Source organism: Neodiprion fabricii, chromosome 2 (genome assembly GCF_021155785.1).
Source record: "Neodiprion fabricii isolate iyNeoFabr1 chromosome 2, iyNeoFabr1.1, whole genome shotgun sequence".
In the NCBI taxonomy this organism is placed as follows: domain Eukaryota; kingdom Metazoa; phylum Arthropoda; class Insecta; order Hymenoptera; family Diprionidae; genus Neodiprion; species Neodiprion fabricii.
In genome coordinates, this window is record NC_060240.1 from 39,029,979 (window position 1) to 39,050,575 (window position 20,597).

At 50.2% G+C, this 20,597-nt stretch overlaps 1 protein-coding gene across 5 annotated transcripts in view; it reads right to left on the bottom strand.

Moving 5' to 3' along the window:
- Positions 1 to 284: 284 nt before the first annotated feature.
- The window catches only part of LOC124175177 (protein tiptop), a 117,445-nt gene continuing 97,132 nt past the window's right edge, over positions 285 to 20,597 (bottom strand). For all 5 annotated transcript variants that reach the window (XM_046555165.1, XM_046555163.1, XM_046555164.1 and 2 more), the window contains 2 exons: positions 8,576 to 8,834; positions 285 to 6,529 (listed from right to left, as the gene is read on the bottom strand). In XM_046555165.1, the coding sequence (XP_046411121.1) occupies positions 2,926 to 6,529; positions 8,576 to 8,834 (3,863 nt within the window). In that variant the 3' untranslated portion in view covers positions 285 to 2,925. The remainder of the gene's footprint in view (positions 6,530 to 8,575; positions 8,835 to 20,597) is intronic.

Here is a 20,597-nt window from a genome sequence, read left to right on the forward strand (position 1 = left end):
ATTTACGGGATTTTGCGGCTGTTATGGAAATACTCGATCGAAAAGATATGAGGGAGCTGGAGACATCGGGAGTGTATGGGTCGATTGAAATTTCGCTACGTTTAGTTTATAACATATATATTTATTTGAGCTTTAATTGCATTTTAAAATACAACCGAAATAATTAAATAATGACAAATCTGGTAAAATGGTTTCAAGAGTCGCGTATACATGATGCATTATTTTAGTTTTATTTTTATTCATTTTTTTCTTCTTGTGTTTTGTCTGTTTGTTTGTTTGTTTGCTTCTTTTACTTTTTAATCATTAATCGTTTATTCTGTTCTTACATTGTTTTGCTTGGATAGTTCGTATTGTTTATTAATTTTCACATCGTGTGTCTCTTTCTCGTCTTAATTGTGTATACATGTGTGCGTGTTCGTGTGTGCGTGTGTATATGTGTGTCGATTCGTGTTCGCTCATCACACTCTTCAGCAGTCGTATATAATTACAATAATAATATTATTATTATGTTTGATAAATACTTTTTAAAGTCCGCGATGGAAGAATTAGAGTTTACAAGATATATACGTATACAAGTGTTTCTCGGGGTTAGCGCGTCACTCATTCTCACTCTCATTCTCTCCCACCATCCTTCTCTCTTGTCTTCTTCCCTTTCTCTCTCTCTCTCTCTCTCTCTCTCTCTCTCTCTCTCTCTCTCTCTCTCTCTCTCTCTCGCTCTTTCACCGGTTCACTCTTGGGGTGTGTTTCTCCCCTGCCACGTTGCTCTAGTAACTAGTTCATTCATTCCTTCGTTCATTCATCCATTCGCTTCGGCGTCCCGTTTTCGATATCACTGCATTATTATTATTATTATTATTTTCTTAATTTTTTTTCGTTTTCAATTTCAATTTTTTTCATATTATATAATAATTCATAATGTACACAATATTATATAATATAACTCGAATGATAATAATGACAATATTTTACATTTAATGACGCATGGCTTAAATTTTTTTTTTTTTCGTCTTTCTCCTCACACCTTCCTTCTTTTTGCGCAATAAATATTTTAAACAAATAAAAATTTACAATGTTGTCTACAGAATTTTTTTCGTTTTTGTTTTTTTCTTCAATTTTTCTTCCTTTCCATCTCGCTTAATTATTTTAATACTATATTTATATATATATATATATATGCATATATATATAATAATTGCAATAATAAATTTCAATATTGCACTCTCGCGTGCATTCCCGTATTATTATATCTTTTACTTTTACTCAATGTGTGCTGTAGTTTGTTTTGATTTTTCTTCAGTGGCTTTTTGTTCAAGTATCTTTCTCTCCCCTTTTCACTCTACCTCTCGTGCAGTTTCGTCGTAACCGATTTTTATCATAATATAGAACGCTTTACGTTATTACACAACATCTTAAACGCGTACGCGCAACGCGCAAGGTTACGTATGTATGCCTATTTGTGTCCAGTATGTGATGCACGTATATGTATATGTATGTATATTATATATGTATGTATACACAGTACACACGGGCGTCCTGCAGTAAATGGTTATTTACTCGATGATAGCGCTGTTATATTTTAGTATATTTAATATATATAAGTATCAACAAAGAGATTCCTTTACAAGAGACTCTACCCTAGCCTATCCTATAGAAACTACGCCTTAACTTGATAATCGTAATCTTATATCAATAATAATATTGGGCAAGGGGGGGGGGGGGGGGGGAGGGGGGAGGAGGGGAAGGGGTATACATGCGACGACCGATCGCCGCCCGAGAGACCGACGATCGGCAAGCGACTACTTGTCGATTTATTCATTTAATTATTTATTCAATTAATTAATTACTTTATCATTAACCTTCTTAAGAATTATTATAAAATCACAAACTTGGCGTGCCGAGTCCCCGGACTCGGCAGTGCCGCGAGATATGGTGGCATCACAATAATTAATTAACCTTATCTTCCTTAACATCATCCGCAACTATTTGTCTCTCCTCTCGTACTCACTTCCAGCTATAACTGTTTCTCTCTTTCTCTCTTTCTCCATACATATTATATACGATATACGTATGCATATATCAAATACGTCGAGGTACCTATACTTATACTCTTTTTATATATATATATATATACTAAAGTACGAGACTCGGATTCACGTGCGCGCGTTATAAATTTTTCGGCCCAAAACCGCGGCCGCAAGTTTTTAACGGCCGCGGCGGTCTTTTAGGAATGACAGTATGAGGCGCCGCGATTTCCGCGCCGTCCTCCGTCCCTTTACACAAGACTTTAGTGACGATGGAAAAACGAAATAATTTAACGTATAAAAATGAAAATGGCAAGTTACAGTCTCTCGGCCGATCGGGAAAAAATTCGGGAAAGCTAGGAGCGAACACGGAGGAGGACGTGCGGAGCACACGAAGCACCGATGGTAAAATTATACAAATTTACAGTTTTGCACAGCGTTATATATACATATATATATGTATAGTGATTAGCGTGCCTGTGTGTGTGTGTGTGTGTGTGTGTGTTGTGTATGCGGCGTGTGTTTAATTGGTTGCATGGCTGTGCGATTGCCGACGAGAAAAAACGAAAATCGTAATCGTAATAATGACGGTATAGGTATAACAACATAAGGGTCTTGCGAGGCGTTGAAGAGGAAAAAAACTCTCACTTTCATCGCCTGTTCAGCATAGGCAGCAGCTTATTATAACACAATTACAGCACGGTACCAGAGTACCTGTCGCGTAGTGTAATAACCTTGAAATGAGGAAACAAAGAAAGAAAAAAAAAACACAAATATCGGACGACGATTTACAATGATATCGCAATATCTATAATAACATATAAATACACTACTATGTACAGGGGAAATTGTTTCGTTCTGTTTTTTTTTCTTCTAGCCCTGATGTAAGGGAAGACGACCCGGACTATACATACTTGCTCGAAAGCTGCTTCGCGAGCTCCGTATACTTGAGGAACTTGGAGTGGGGGCTTTCCTCGAGGGGCGAGGGGGCCGGCTGCGAGGGGCTTCCGTTGGGCTGGGCGATCGGGGGCGACTTGTTCCTTTGCGAGGGCGGCGAGGGGGCGGAATGCCCCGGGCCCCCGGAGGAGGACTGGGCCTGAGACGGTGACCGGCCTACGGTCATAGGGTCGGGGATGACGCCGTCCTTGACGAAGTGCATCTTGGAAAGGTGATGCCTGTAGGCGCCCTTCGATATGAACGGCGTGTCGCAGAAGGCGCACTTCATTATCGAATCGGCGGTTACGACGGCGTCGTTGCAGGCCCAGCTGAAGGCGAGAATCGCGCCAGGCGTCGAGCCCGGCGCCTGTCCCAGGCCACTTCCACCCCCCGAATTACCGCCCCCTCCGCCCCCCGAACTTCCCCCGCCGCCGCCGCCGCCCCCGCCGCTTCCGGTCTGACCGTGACTCGACGAGGTACCGGCGCCGCTCCTCGAGCCCCCGGAACTCGAGCCGCGAGTCTCAGTCTTGTCGCAGAGTTTCTGGAGCGCTGCTAGCGGGTGACTGCTCGCCTTTCTACCCTGAGCGTCCGACCCCCCGCCCCCAGGACCGCCGCCTCCGCCGCCGGAGAGGCTGTCGAACATCGACGAGAGCGCGCCAAGACTACTGGAGGTCTTGGTGTCCGGTGTTCCGCGCGGAGTGACGGAGCGATCGCTGCTGGTCGGACTGCTGGTGCTGTTTCTGCAGGGACTCCTGGCGACCTGTTCGACTCCGGAACTAGGTCTCGGGGTTGGCGGGTTCACCGGGGGTGACATGGCCGCGCGATCGTCCTCGGCGGAGGTTGCGGTCGTCGTCGCGTCGTGGTGGCTGCCCCGCTGCTGGTGGTTGTAGGCCGGTTGGTGATCCTCCTCCTCGCGATCCTCGAGGACCTCCTTCTTCACGACGACGTCGCGATCCCGACGCTGTTCGAGGTTCTCCTCGGGCGTCGCGTCGCCCTCTTCCTCCCGAGGCTCTTTCTTTATCACCGGTTGCTGCTCCTCGTCACCGGACTCTTCGGGGTGCGGAAGCCGCGCCGGAAGCGCCGGCTGCTTGTCCGGTGTTACTCGGTGGTGGTGCTGGGGGTGGGAGAGCCGCTCGTGGCCTCCGGAAAGATCCATCGATCTACGCTCCGGCGTCATCACGTCCGTTCGCCCGCTGCCCCGCTCCGATATCGAGCTCGATTCGCTTCCGCTTCGCTCCCGCCTCGCGGCGACCGCTGCGTTGTAGTGCTGCTGCTGGTAGGACCGCAACAGGTTCATGGACTGGGGGTCGACCAGGGGTTTCATGTAGTCGACGGACTCGTCGATGCCGAGGCGCTTCAGGATGCTCGATCCCATCGGGGCACCGGCCTGGGAATGGTGGAGACCGGAAGCGCCGTGCCGCGCCCGGGAGTCGAAACTCTTCTCGATCAGCTTCTCGATCGCGTTGAGGACGGAGGGTGAGGAGTTCGGGGTTTCCGTCGGTGTCGGGGTCGGGGTCTCCTTGCCGGGGGTAGTCGCGTCGCTCGCCGAAGATGGTGACCGGTGATGCCTCGAAGAGACGGAGGACGCGTCCTCGCTGACGCTCTTCCTGCCGCTTTCGGGGGGCCCGCTGGGAGGCGGAGCGTGGTTCGACATCAGGGCGTTCTTCAGGAAGTTCCTCTGGCTCATGCCGACGACCCCGGCCCCGATACACTGGCGTATATGGTCAACGAATATCGTCGTCTCTATCTTGTCCCCGCACTTTTCGCACGTTATTCGCCCCGCGTGTTTTCCAAGCGTGTGACCGAGCCCCCCCGACGCGTCCCCGTTCTTGAATTCGTTCTGCGCCCGCTCGAGCTCAAGTAGCTTCCTGACCGGAAGTGACTTTTTTCGCTTCTCCCTCGTCTGCCGACGCCGGCCTCCGCTCTCCGTAATCGAGCGCATAATGTGCTCCTTGTAGTGGGAGTTCTTCACCATGTGATTGCTCAGCTCTTTCAGAGAACTGAACGCCTGATCGCAAACCTTGCAGGTAAGCACGGCGCTCACGTGGCTGCTCGTCGCCCCGGAACCCGGCCCCCCGCCGCCGGGGTGACCGCTGCTTCCGCCCGTCGGTGGGCCACCCCCGGCTCCACCCCCGCCTCCGCCTCCGGTACCGCTACCCTTGTTCTCGTCCGATGATTTCCACGAGATTATCTGCTCCTGAGATATGATGTTGGTGTAGTGCTGGGTCTGCTGCATGTGCGAGGTCATTTCGGCAAGGGAACGGAAGCTCTGACCGCACCACATGCACTTCAATATCTGCCGCGTTTGCTCGGCTCCTTTCCCGAGCCACACGTCCTGGCCTCTGACCAGCTTCCTCGGCAACGGCATCGTCTCCTTTATCAAGAGGTTCAATTCCGAGGGGCTCTGCTTGCTGCTCGGCGTCCCGCCGCTGCTCGCGCTGGTCGATGTTTGAGGCTGGTGTTGGGGGGCCTGAATGCTCGGCATTTGGGGAGGCTGCTGCTGCTGGTGGAGAGCCGAGGGCGGCGGAGGTACCGGCATGTTGACGCCGCAGTGCTTGGCCTCCTTCATGTGCGTCGACATCGCCGCGAGGGTGGGAAAGCTCTGCTTGCACCAAACGCACTTGAGGACGTCCTTGGCCTGCTCGGCGCCCTTGTTCAGCCAGTGGGACTGCCACGCGCTGTGCCGGCTGCTTGAGCCGGTCACAGCGTTTCCGGACCCGGAATTCCCGCTTCCGGGCCGGTAGAGGTCGTCGCCGCCGATCTTGCTCAGCTCGCTCATTTTCTCGAGCGCTTTGGTCGCGTCGCTCGGTTGGTACGGCTTCTCGAGTGCCGCGGGCGGCTTCATCTTGCCGTTCCAAAGCTGGTGATCCACGCCCCCCGAGGCCTTCGGCGATAGCTGTTGCTGACTAGTTGCCGCTGCCACGGCGGCAGCAAAGTACGGAAAGTGGGACGCCACCACCGGCGACGTCCACGGAGAGACCACGGGGCGTCCGTACGACTCTTGGTGACTCGTCGTTGACGCCAACCTTGAGGACTTCCGCGGCGGTGGTGGCGGCGAGTCTTCCGGACCCGGTCGCTTCCGACTCGGAACCGAGAGATCCAGGGGTCCGTTATTCGTCTCCGAGGAGGAAGACGGGGTTGGTGGTTTGCTGAGGTTCAGGGCGGTGTCGTCCTCCTCTTCCTCCGTCGAGGACGCTTTTCTTGTGCTGAAATCTAGCACTGCTGGCAGCGTTGTCGCACCTGGAGACAAGTCGCCTCCGCTGTTCGGCGACACTAGGAGACCCGGGGTTGCCGCTGGTGGGGAACAGGACGACGAGACCAAAGGCGAGACTGAACCTCGGGACAGCGGCGAGTGTCCCAGGAGGAGCCGCTGATGGGTCTGCTGGATGTAGGCCGCCATCACCGCTGCCGAATGCGGAGGCAACAGTGGATGCGCGCCCAGTGGTAGCGGAACTATGCCGGTAGGACTGACCGGGCTTGCGCTGCTTCGCGGCGGGAGGGGAGGACTTCCGGCTGTTGGACCGGACGATTCCCGCGATTCTCTCGACGGGCAGCGGGGACTCATTGGATCCCTGAAACAGAAAATTGACTATATCGACGCGCGTTCGATCGAGTTCGCAAGTCTTTCCATTCCTCAAACTGAACGGGAAACAAGAGAAGTGTCCAAAATCGAGTTATCGTGATCTTTTACGAATTCAAGGATTCGGTGCTTCCTGATTCCAAGATTCGGTTTTTATAAATCACTTGTTCTTGGAGAGAAAATTGAATGTAAGAAGAAGAATCGTGAAGATCAGTTGCCTAGTCCACTATGGACAGGTTGAGCGAGCGGGACTGCGATGACAAAACTATGCACAAGGTGTTCGATCCGATCGAGAAACACCCCAAATATTAAAGCTTTCGTTACTCAACGTAATTTGAAACGACAATTAATGTCCGATAAAAGTTTATACATCATCTGATATCGTATCGCGGAATACGAATGGCATAAGAGCCAGCGATGTGATTTCACGAGAGTAGAATTGCATTTCTGAGCTACCTAAAGCGGCGTAAATTTTTTCGCTTCAAATTGCGACTTGCTCTCTTCTGTAATTATTTTACAACGGAAATCATTTCCGAAATGTTTTCGAGTACATATCCTGGTACACCCTATTGTAACCATCTAGTAAGGTAAACTTTTTTCAATTAATCAGTTGAATGGATGTCTAAAAAAGATTATTGGTGGCGAACTTGTCAACATTGAAGAAATTAAGGTTCGAGCTCCTACGAAATTTGTTCAAAGAACCGACAATCAGCGTATGCTGTACACGTATACATGCAAACGTGTACAATGTTACAATACAATTTTATTGAAAAGAAGAGCACGTGTCGGAGTGTCCGTATAGATACCTTGATACGCCTCAGCTACGCATAACAGACTCTGACCGGCTCTGATTGTGAGCGAGGAGAAAAATCTTCGTACGTTAGGATATAGTAGAAGTAGCACAGCCGATACGCACAAGGTGGTTGGTCGAAAGAGACGAGGGTCAAGGGCCAGGCCACGATACGTGAGCTGCAGGGCGTAGGATGGGCGACGACGCACGCCTGTCGACAGCCGAGTCGGAACTGCGTCCTGACTAAATTGCCGAATGCGTGCGGCCTGATGAAAGGGGCTCCCGGCGTACGCAAGCAGGGGAAGCTTTCGAGTGGGGAAGAGGCGAGGGCGAGAGCGAGAACGAGGGCGAGGGCGAGGGCGAGGGCGACGGGGACGGGGGTGGGGATGGTGAACTGCAACACGCGTCGGTATCTCTATTGAAGCACCGACGCCGTGCGCCGCGGTGGTACCGTCGCGACGCCACCGCCGAGCGCCGAGCGAGAAACGAGGAACGACGAACAACCGCAGCCCCCGGCCCGCCGGTCCCCCGCCCCCACCGCCCCACGCGCGCGTGACTTTGCGTCGTATCAACAACGCGGCGGCCACGCGGCGTCACTCTCTCTCTCTCGCTCTCTCTCTCTCTCTCAAGGCACCACCAACGTTAACGGACGGCGGTGTGTGCTCGCGTCTTAGGGCCTAATTTGTTGTCGGGAGTACAATAAAGTAACGCGACGCAAGCCGACCGACTTCAAAGACCCACCCGCGTCCTTTGATATCGCGGTCGTTATCGACCGACGAGAATTTGCTCCTCTGCGATTAACCGCGCCTAAATGCGCAAACTTCAATCTAGCTCCTTGTGTAAACCCCTGCAGTACAGGCTACTTTACAGCTGGGCAATTTTCGAGTCACTGAGATTAGGTATACAGGATTATAGGTTGCAGGAAAAATGAAGTTTTTTCCTCTCTCGCCCGATCAAATGTCATCCAGGATCGCTCATGGGATTCGACTGTGAACTAGCATCGATATGCAAGTTCGAATTTCAGATGCCGAGATTCAGACCCAGAAAGATGGAGAAAGATGGAGAAAATTATCCCCAACAATTATAGTCGTTGAAGATTCGCGGAGGAACTAGATTTTCGGAAACAGGAGCTATACTAGCAAGAGTTTTTTTCGTTCTTTAGGCACTCTTTTGGAGTTTGACCCCTACATCAACCTCCATTTAACAATACCAAATGAAATTTGAGTATAAGAATAACGGTTTGCTGACCTGTCGGGGGGTCCGGTGTCTCTCAGTCCTGCGGGATTAAGCCGCGTGGACGTTAAGGGGGACGCAGCTGGAGGTGGAGTAGAAGTCGGTGGTTCGTCTTCGTCGTCTTCCTCCGAAGGCGATCCTTCTTCGTCTTCTTTGTTGGCTGGAACACCGCAGCCCCGGTCGCTGGGACTCACGGGGCCGTCTTCATCGGCGCAGTCGCCCTCCTCGCCCTGGAGGTCCGTTCCTGGACCAGATCCCTCCACGCCGTCCTCCCCTGAAACAAGAGATACAGTCCCGGTGAAACACACGTCGTTTCACGAGCACTGTCGGTACTCATTGTCAGACTGACTGTCGAGGTCGAGGGTACGTCGAATCATCAACGCAGCACGACACCGACTCTGGCATTATTATACATTTATGCTGGATCATACCCTTCAATTGCGTTCAGCCATCCGTGCCGGCTGGTTGACTGGCTACAGACCTCGCGAAAGATTACAAGCAATCGGAACGGAGTCTGAAGTAGAACTCGGCGCAAGTTGTTATATTACAACGTTAGCACGCGTTTAATTATCCACCAACAAGATACGTAGGTGGTTACCGGTATACGAGCCGTGTCTAATTAGCTGTAACGATGTTAATTACACCAGCTCGAAATTCCGCGGTGAAATCGATCCAAAGCATGTTCTTCACATTGGTGTGGGTATCACTACATTATATGTATACGTCAACGACGAATCAAACAGGTTGCGTAAGCGGACGTCAACGGTACCGGACGAAAATCAATCAAGATTTAATTCGGGAACTCTCATTCTTGTTAGCGACGGAGAGAGGGGAGTGTTTTCAAATTGCACACGATTTGTTGATTCGTAAAACTTTATCTAAGGTTATCTGATTTGTTGGCGCAATAAGACGCGGATTAAGATCTGCCACCGCAGCGTTGCCTTATCTGGTGAAAGGTTAACCGTGCAACAGCAGCAGCAGCTATGATATGGTTAATAAACCAACTACACCTAAAGACTAGATTGGCTGAAGATTAGTCAGACAAATAGTGCGGTGTAGACCAAAGCTTTCGGGGTTGGCAGGTCGGTGGAATGATGCAACAAACGCGGCAAAGACACAGATTATAGCACGTCACTCGTCGACCCTGCGGTTCTACGCGGTTCGGTACACGTCCTTGAGCTCGTAAGCGAAGGGTGGGAAAACTCTATCGCGGTTAAAGAGAGGGCGTAAGCTTCTTGCGGCCTGACAAGCCAGGTGACTGATGAGGAGATTGAATACCCGGCTGTCTCTTGGGCTTTCTTTGACGTGGCCTCGGCACTCGCCCCCGTTTGGCCCCGGCTCAGGAGGCTGCTTTCGGCACTATTAGCATAATTCGCAGTTTTAGATATTCAGGGCTTCGCTTCCAGCTAAAGGGCTGAAGAAGCGCAACGGTGGGTAGGTAATTAGAACCCTCCGGGTATCGCGCTAATTACTCGCGACAAGCGACGCTCGCGGAGACGACTTCCACGGTGAGTCGACGCTGTTCAGGCTCGCTCACTACACATTAAGAAATAGGACTCTGCATCATGGTCTCGTGGTGGGATGGGTTTATCAGCCAGTCGAGTCTGGGGTCTGGAGACTGGAGAGTGCGGATGGTTGGTGAAACGGCGGCTCCTTTCCACCGTCTACCTTCTTCTCGAACCAAGTAACAAGATGACGAGGCGTAGAACGACGCAAGTAGTATACAGCCGGGAAGGAATGAGAATGATATAAAGGTCCAGGTGGTACAATGTCTGCTATCGGTTCATTTATCAGCTTTCGCGGAGAGGCAGCGAACGACGTCTGGCTCCCCGCGACTGTCGACGCTCGACGTTGTAAAGTGGTGTGGCGGTCGGGGAGCAAGTTAGACCAAGGATTGAGCGTGGAGTCGAGGGGAAGGATCGAAGACAAAACCATTGTGGCCGCCAGGACTCTTCCGTCATCGACATTATGAATTTTAATCAAATCATTGCCGTTTCAGGCGGGATGTTATCGCTGTATAATTGAACATTCACATTCAATATTCTGTCTTTGCGAGTAACGCTATTATCTCTTTGTGGACTAACGGTATACATGTAGACTCGGGATGCTTCTCAGGAGGATCCTGCGAAACTGACATTCCATGATGCATCTGACGGAGAAAGGCGCGAATCGCACTGCGTCAACAAACCTAGCACCGATAACCTTACTGTTTCGATTCCTCACTTCTGCAGTACGTATAGTGAAACTGTCCATATTGATACTGATCACGTTGCTGTGAAAAGAATTGGAGTGTCCGAAGATTATCCAGATGGAAAACTAGTACAATATCAGCCTAATCAAGTCATGAGTAGTTATTGACAACAAGATCATTGACTCTTATACATCCTTCGTGAAAATCTATCAAGTGCAGGTAAACATCATTATCGCTGTTTCTTTTCAGATTAGCATATTTTCACATGTGGGAGCTCGGCTAAGATCAGGATCAACGCGAATGGTGCGACTCAACCAGGTTATGGAACATGGAGATACGGTCTCCGAGCAAGAAAGAGACCAAGAAAGAAAGAGGTCGCAGACAGGTGCGGGATGTAAATAATCAGCGAATAGTACCGGCGACCTGCTCCCGGACACGGAGGACACAGCCATCGTTCGATCCGCCATCTTGGTCCAGCGATTCCCTCCGAGGACAGGGAGTGTCGTCTTCGGCATTGACCGAGCGAGTGGGGGCTGCACCGTCCTCTGGCCGACGATCCGACCAACCAAGAATCGTTTGTTCCCTGGTAAGATGAAGGGAGGGAGACTAGGAGATCGCACATTGATCCGTTCCAGCATCGGCAACTAATTACGCAGATTTATGTCCCCATTGTCCATTGTCTCCTACCGAGCATTCGCCCGGCTGGTCGGGGTGCGAGGGAACGATAGCAAGAAGTGCAAGCGATCCAGGGCGGACCACCGGGAGGCAGCCCCGCCCGCTGCCATCCTCAGGTTAGGTTGGCCAGTTGGCGCGTACGCGTAGGAACACGGCTGCGACGAACAGGAGAACCGGCCGTATCGACGTCCGCGGGTTTCATCGGAGGATGGTGACTGCAGGCCACGTACCTCTCGGTTCTCGGTAGTGCCTGGAAGCCAAGCTCCTGAAATTGACAAGAGATTCTCGGTTGAAGGGTGCGCTGGGCCAGCCAGCCAGTCAGCCGGCGACACTGGCCCCTCCGACAAATACACCGGAGTGCCAATTATTCATCGGGGGACGCTGATCATCCGGGTAATTGGAAAAGCTCTCCGTCAAGACATCCTGGTCCACCGTTCCGGGGTCAGTTTCCTGTTTAATTACGCCGAGGAGAAGCTTGCTCCGGACCGCGTCATCCTCTCGACCCTTTATCTCGCGGTTAAACCCGCCTCCACCACCGGTGCAGATGCAAAAGCGGCTACTGCTCCTCTCCATCTCTACCTCTCCCTCTCTCTCTCTCGCTCGCACACTTTGGCCGCGTACCACCGAAGACCTCTATTGGTGGCCACTAACAAGGCCCTTCTTCTTCTTCGAGGATATATTTAAGCAGGAATAAGATCCCGTGGTGTACCGGGGCGCACAAGGCGTCCTGACACTCCGGGAGATGCGCTACCGCGATACGCGTACCTTCTGTCCTCGGACTCACTCGGCTTCTCTCTCACCGCTCTTCGTCTCTCTTCTTTTTCCTTTCCCTCTTCGCCAGTACATGGTATATTAGCACGGACCCCTCTCTACATGCGGGGTGTACGCCCGTCTCGTACCAGCTTTGCTCGCACAACAATAATTAGTCTTATCGCTACCCTTTTCTGTCTTTACAGTCTCTTCTACTGCGCCACACATGCACGATGTTTCTTCGTGCTGTGGGTACCTTGTAGTGACTAGCAGTCTGATTCTTTCCCTGTCAAGACGCTGCATGCACGAATGCTGTCCGATATCTCTAACTACGCCGCCTCCTCATCGCCTCCCCCGTGTCTCTCACAGTCCCAGTCACGCTTTGTGTCCCCATCGTCTCCCTGTGTTCCAGCCTCTGTCGACCATGCTAAAATCACGCGTCGCTTATCCGTTGTCGTATATCCACCTGCCGCGTCCTCACAATGTGTAAATTTGTGCCAATACAGCATGGAGTTTCTTTTTTCCATTGGACCTGACGCTGATACGCTGGGCGATTTGTCGTCTGGTCCATCCACCAGCGGCCATAAGACGAGGAAAAAAAATACTGTATAATAACTGCGAGGGACGGATGGGTGGCGAGGAACAAAAGAGAGGCGTTGAGGGCGGCGGCGAGAGACGGAGAGTGATCGGTGAACAAGTGTGAGTGAGAGAGTGATAAAAGACGAGAGGGAAGGCGTGATGAATTTCTGATGGGAGATTGTTGGAAGGGAAGCGTGACAGGAGGCAGACGAAGAGACTGACGGTACCTAGCGGTAGACGGACGGATGGATGGATAGACGGATGGACGGACGGATGGACGGGCGGACGGAGGCGAAACGGGGGGAATAGGGATGGGGGCAGGAGAAGTCTGCATTGTGATTCTCTTGCGGTCTGCGAGTGAGTGACTGACGGCTGAATCCATTCTCCTTCGCTCATCTCTCAGGACGGCCAGTACCGCGGCCCTCGAACCCGCGAGCGGTTCAACGCATCACTGTAAGGTAATTGTAACTCCAACCATCCGGGCCGAAAGAGGTTGTCTCCTGACTCTTCGCCCTTGTCGCGATAACCCGATTTTTGTTCTGGCGTATCCAGGAACAGCCTGAAGATATACCTGATGATGTTGTCCCCGCAAAGTACCTAGACACTGCCGTTCGAGCTGAGCAAACACTGGCTAATGGAAACGAGCATCGGTAGAGGTTCCGAGACGTTGGCGCTCGAACGGCAAGACGGAAAAGTCACAGAGGACGAGTTTCTCGGAACGAATGCACATCTCTCGAGGGACGTGCGTCTAATGCAATCTGAGAATAAGGGAGACGGAGATGACGGTTCAAAACAAACCTACTCCCCGGTCTAGGTGTCGTTGACCTCTTTGCTAAGAGTAAAGAGTACAGGAGCGACGACGCCGCGGTCCATGGACACTCACCTTCTGGACAGATGGTGCTGCTCACCGCCGAAGAAGTGGCTGCTGATGGATCGAGCACCGGGTTCCCGTCGTGGATTCAAGCAACAGGTAAAACGCGTGCGTGTGAAATTCGCCGCCGTAAAACTACGACGTTACCCTCTCGACGAACGTTCGTCGGGACAAAACGGGGACCTCGAATGGATTTGAGCCGAGTCGCGTCGCGTCGAACGCTGGACTTAAACTGCCGCCACACGCACCCGCCTCCTTAAGTCTACCTGACCGATTGACTGATGAGGCAGCGGCTATCCTAAGTCAACACTCGCTCCATCAACTGCCTGCATACTCCCCCCTCCGTCCTCACCTTGACTTCCATTCCCTTGTCCTCTCTCTTCTCCTCTTATGCTCCACCTGGCTCCATCACCAATCTTCCGTTGTCCAACGCACAGATTTAAGTGTCCCTGTCCAGTCTTATCGACGTCAAGAACGAAAGGCCTCGTCTCTGGCGACGCTGCGCACTGGCCAGATTGACGAGAGAAATTTCAGGCACCGCGGTACCACTCTCTCACCGAGGGAGAGAGCTCCTGCGGATGGATCGAGCTTTCCGAGTTGAGGTAAATGGATAGATATACTCAATTAAACACGACGCCGCGTGCACGCTGCACCGGCCCCGGATGGTGGAGTGTTGGTACTTTCTACGAACGGATACAGGCCAGATAAGGTAATCCCTCTCGCCGCTATCTCTCTTCGCTCTCTTGCTGCGAGATTTGAAAACCGTGTGAGAGAGTCGCGGTTGGCGGGGAAAAAAAGACTAGGTGAATTGTAATTTGCTGGGGGCTTTTGAACCGCGGAAAAGTCACTCGCTCGATTCTCTTTGAATACTACTAGCATGTACCCAACGCCCGTCCGTTTCAAAGCTACGACCTGATCGCAGACTTCCGAGTGAATATAGCGATTGCTTCTTCTTCGCGCCGCAGGCGCCTCGCACAAATTCCTCTCCACTCACCTGCTCGCAGGTTACACCAGCCAAGTAGATATGCCTCGAAAGCTCTTGATTCTCTGACAATCTTTGATATGTCTTTTTTATCCCGTGACGCGCATACCGAGGCGAAAATAAACTGGATGACGGGGATCGGATCGAATGCGAAAGCATAACTGCGCGTGAAAAAAACGAGCAACGGACAGAATGCGAGTCGAGTCACCTTCTCGAACTGCCGGCTAATCAGCCGATCGTGGACGCCTTTTTCTCAGCTCGCTACGGCAGCTCAGGTAGGCATATACTTGGACATGCACGGCTGACCGAGTCCTGGCGGGTATGGCGACTGCATGATGGATGAATGTCGGCTCCCGTCAGTCCATCTGTCGCGCAACAGGCGACGCTCGTGATCGATGCGCTCTGCTCGAGTATCTAAAAAGTCCGATAGCTCCGATCCCGTTCCTGTGCTTACCCATGCACCTCGAAACCTTTTGGGCACCGATCGCCGCGCCGGACTCACACACGGAACACAGTTCCAACGGAAAAACCACCCGAATTACACTCAATTAGGTAGGGTGGAGTTATCGTTTCCAGAAAAATGTATCAGATACGAGAGATGAAATTCACAGCTGGAAGAGAATTATATAATTATAGATATGTAGAACAGATTGAGTACAGCTGAATTTCCGTCAACGTTATAAAAGAAACCACCGAAAATACCGTGATGCATTCAGATCCAAGTCTCTGTTAACTATATCAGTTTGGTCAAGATAATCGCGGACTGATTTATTTTCGCATTAGCATTCAGTTGAGAACTTTCAGTCAGAACAATCCATCAATAACCTGATAAAACCAGATCAAGAATGATGAACGTGGCGAGATGACGACACGTTGTTCTTGATTAAATTAGGCGACGGTAATGAAGTCAATTGCTATTTAGACTCATAACGATCCATTCAGAAATTTCATTCGTTGCAAGCAGCACCTGTTTCAACAATTCTATACTCAATAACGCAGGCGGCCGACGCGTCTGATCAAATTCGAAGGTCTCGCTGAAGCAATTATTAGTGTGTGTGTGTGCAGGTATAACGAGAGCTCACGGCTTGCTTCTTTATTTCATGGTGAGAGAGCGGCAAGGGGGGGGGGGGGGGGGGAAGACGGTTAATTGGGAACTGTTTGAGAAACCGGAGAGGCAGAAGAGCGAAGATATCAATGGCCGTCTTGGCAGACGTGACAGCGGCGTCGGCAGAAGGTAGCCAAACACGATCGAAACACTTAGGGCACGAGGGCGTCGTGACGCGACGAGGTGATCACCGCGCGACGTCCGTCACTCGACGCCACGCCAGTCCTCCTTCTCTCGACTCTCTCTCTCTCTCTTTCCCTCTCTCACACACACGCTTTCCCATCAAGCAGCTACCTATCTGTCGGCGTGTCAGTTCAGGACGAATGTCAGCACCTCCGTGACAACAATAATTGTCAGCGAAGTAGCGACATGAGACACGGCCATATCCCTATTTATACTTTACCATAAATACAGATACACCGCGCTAAGGCTAGCTAAGTGTACCACCGGTTGTCATTACATCTCAAGTGCTCCCAGGTACCCTCTCTCTCTCTCTCTCTCTCTTTCTCTCTCTCTCTCTCTCTCTCTCTCTCGCAATTTACCTCTTCGTCGAGCTTTTCTTTATAAAATTAATTCCCCCTCCACTCCGTGCAAACTTCTTTTGTTTTTATGTATTATGTCTCTGCCGTTATTTGTTTTTCTGTCTGCACTATATTTAGTGTCCAATGCCGCAGGGGATCTTGACAGTGTTTATACAACGACGTTCTCAAGTACTTTGCGTGACTTTTTTCATCCAGAATTCTACAATTTTTTTTTACCAATTTTTTTTTTTCATCTCTGTCGAACAAGCTGATTTCTAAAAATATCTGAAATATTAGCAGGCTGCTGAAATCTGGTAGAAATTGTTTTCCCCCTGTTTGTCTTTTACGCACATGTAAATCGTAAATCGACAGCTGAACACTGGCTTTAGCATACGAGGATTCCCAAAAGTTGGTTTTATCAAACTGAAGAAGAACAAGGCAAACCACTGTTTATCAATTAATCGATTCGTTGACCGTGTGGGTCTCTTCAATGTTTTTGTGCGTGGCAAAACAAACGATAACTCTGTGACGAATGCGACTTCGATCATATTCGTGAAGCAAGGGGAGGCGATTTTTGATAGTGAAATTCGAGTGGGTATAATTACGAGTGGTTACAATTACGATTCGCGCTTGGTGAGATGTGAGGATAAAAAGGTGACAGCGTCATGTCCGGAATAAAATTTTCACCACTGGTTTGACTGGCTGTCTAGGAGCGCGCGATCTTGGGCAACAGCGCCAAGTAACATAACTGCCAAAGTTATAGGCATACCGTCTACGCAATATTCAGCTAGGCTGCTACTACTCGTAAATATTGATTCTCGATAACAAAACGGTGGAGTGGAATACACACTGCACAGGACGTGAAGTTACCTGTACATGTAAACGTACGTACGTACAGGGGCAGGTCTGCCTGCACGAACACGCGTATGAATTAGCCGAGCACACTCGTCACGCGGAGAACGTGACAGTTTAACGACTCGGTGTAAGTATGCTATAGCTGTGACGGTCTTTAAATTGTACGGTAATCAGTGAAGAAGAAGCCAAATGATTGAATTAACGAATGAATGAATGAATGACTAACTAAGTAGAAACCGGGAATAAAAATTGTCGTTTTACGGCGAACGGCTTTCCGACAAATGTCAATCAGCTCGTAGCTGAAATCTAATAATTCAAACGATTCAGAAATTCCTACATGGTCGATAAATCGTTCCTGTCGTTGGGTTTATTACCAAAAGTTTGGAAAGTGAGAAGCATCCGACCCCGAAACGGCTTCCCGGTGTCCGTGGATGGAGATGCGATTGCGGTGAACGAACGACGCTCGTCGTCGCGACGACGCGTGAGCCCGAAAATAGGCGCGGGCTTCTCGAGACGCTCGATCCGTTCTAATAAATATTCTGTGTCAACATAAATAAGTGTGATGCGTCGTGGCCCCGGCTAAAGCGACAGTCGAAGAGTCCGCCAGCTTTGTGACGGACTGGTGATGGACCGGAGGACAGGTGCGCCCCGACGGAGGAAGGGCGGGCGTCCCGACGTCCCCCGCAACCCCTGCGGCAGAAGCGGTCCCACAACGCGGAGAAAATCCGCCGTTAGCTTGCGGGCCAGGAATAGAATTACTAATATGTTACACGAATACGGTTTACGGTTTATGTCGTGCGGCTACTACATCCATCGATCACTGTTCAGCCGCTGGGTAAATTCCTGTCGAATCGCAAAGGCGACCTCCCTTTGCCATTAAACCCATCGTTTCTTTCTTATCCCGGATATAATATTCGCGCAAAGTTTTCATTCGTGTCCATTTTCGTCTGCATTCGCAAACAAGCCCGATCTTCGGGCGACTCTTGCGGAACGCCAACGGGATCAGAGGATGCAGAGAATGATTCCCGGAGATCGGACGAAGCGTCTTGAAACTCGACGGTCAACAAGCCGTAAATAACGGCGCTAAGGACCTATAAAATACGAGCGTATATGATACTAGCGAGATTCGAATATTACAAAAACAAGCAGCTATTCATAGCTGGGCGGCCGCGGATCCCCCACCACGTGCATAAATCCGATAGACTCGATTTATAATCCGGACTGAGATCTGGTAATTGGACGGAGCAGGAAGCCGTGTCATGAGCGGTCTAATCGGCCGAGCGAAAGAAGCAATCGAGGCAAAGAGAGGATGAGATATCAGCGACCGGGTCCATGATGTGGAGGCTGGGTGAGCCTAGACCGAACAGATTTATGCGACGCACATGCGGCAAGCCGTGTAACTCACTCGCGCTAACGTTCCGTCCTCTCTGCCTCTCTCGAGGCCAAATCTACCGCGGCGTTAGATCCGGACCGGGAGATGAGAGACTGTCTCCCCTCGTCATAGTCGAGGTAATGCGAAATCCGAAGCGCACTCGGTCCGAGGATTGTTAATCACCCGAGGCGAATGAACTCGGTCGGTCAATGGAACTTTCAATCCCATTCCGGCATGCGCAAAGCTGCGTTGAGTTAATCGACGTTCAACGGCTGCTTTTATATCTGTCAGAACTGTGTGCGACAGATTATCGAAACGATGAATATGTTCCGGAGTATTTTTATACACGGTTTTCTTCGGTTTCTACATATATCGTAACTTTCGTCTTGTTCGATCAAAAAGATAACGAGGCTTAACAACAACGCTGATTCACAGCAACCTCGTAGCTGTGCATTGACATGTTTGACACACGATTTTTAATACGCGTTGAAGAAAATTAGTCTTAAACCATAAGTCGAAGTTGATTGATGATGCGTGAACGAAATTTAAGAACGTGAAGATAACAGAGAGCAGCAATATCGAGCAACGGAGATTTTTCACTGGAAAACGACGAGCGCTTGATCGACAGTGAAAAAGAATTTAACGGTATACTTTTTTCACGTTCCTCAAACATCATAATTGTTCTTCTTGTTCCCTTCTTCGATGTGAATATGCGAGTTTTTGCACATCGGGTCAAGTCCGAAAGCAGTGAGAAAATGCACAATTCATACTTCCGGTCAACATATCACGTCCTCAAGTATCGATCCCCATTCATCTCCACTTCCCAAAGTTACATAACCATGTACGACACGAACGCTTGTAAATAACAGACACATTATGCTGTACGGTGAATTCCGTGGCGGACGTCCCAATTCCCAATTCCCAGTTCCCAGTTCCCAGTTGAAGCGGTTTAAAGCTCCCGTTCCCAGGCTCGCGTTGACCGACGTATATACACCGCACGCTCGTGGTTCTTATCGGTTCCATAAATCGGTCGATAAAACAAAGCCCCTTTGGTAATATCAACAAATTTCAGCTACAAAAAATGAAACGCCTAGCGTGTACCGTGTACATGAGAAACGTGCCACACCACTCCGAGAATCGCCCGTGCATAGGACCTGATTGGTGTCTGTGATGCACGTATGAAGTTCGCTGGCATACACGCACCCTTTCGCTATCTCCCACATTTTGTTGTATTCCAGGAATACCTGCATCCATATTTAATCTCCGTATACATTTGGAACACGAAAGCCAACGACGACACTCTGGTTTCGACTCTGATCTCATATGACTTACTTATTTACCGAACCATTAATTGATTCAGTTATACTAGACGAATTCTGTTCTGGTGAACTCGGTTCAGAGTTTATAGATTCAACAATGTCTGCGGGTAAGATAGATCCGATGTTTCTTCGACCATCGAGAGTCCCCGTATCTGGACTTCGTTGATAGCTGCAAAATAACGTTGAATCTAAGCACGCTCAACAGTGTAAAATCAACACCATAGAACCCAGGCAGCGCTTTCGAAAAACAGTCTCGCAAAAAAATTGACAATTTGGATTTACGAATAGTGCATAGAATATGTGACGGGGCGATAATGATCCTGGTTATCGATCGACCCGTTAAATTCGGGGCGGGGATGCATCCCTTTCCGAAGGTCATGTCGATTTAGGCGTAAGCCAGATTATAAACTGCAGAAAGACCGCGAGGTTGAATCGCCCCTAGCGTTCCGATCGAGGGAATAAGGCGTGTGCGTATACTGTGAGAAAGATATAAAAATCGAGAAGCGTGAGTATGAATGCGTCTAGTCTCTCTCTCTCTCTCTTTCTCTCTGTAAACGTACTTACCAACAGAGCAGACCACCTTTTGTTGCCCTCCCCCGTATTCCTCATCTCTCTCTCCTCTCCCTTTCCCCACCCGCTGCGGCAGCAATGGCGGTGGTAGTATTATATTGTGAGCACAGAAGTAATTTATAGTTGCAATAATTTATTGGCTACCATGGGGTTTATACTTGCCTGACGCGAGGCCATCCGTCACCGTCAGTGACGTCACCTCCTCCAACCCCCCCATGTAATGACTACCTACGTATCCCTCGATTCT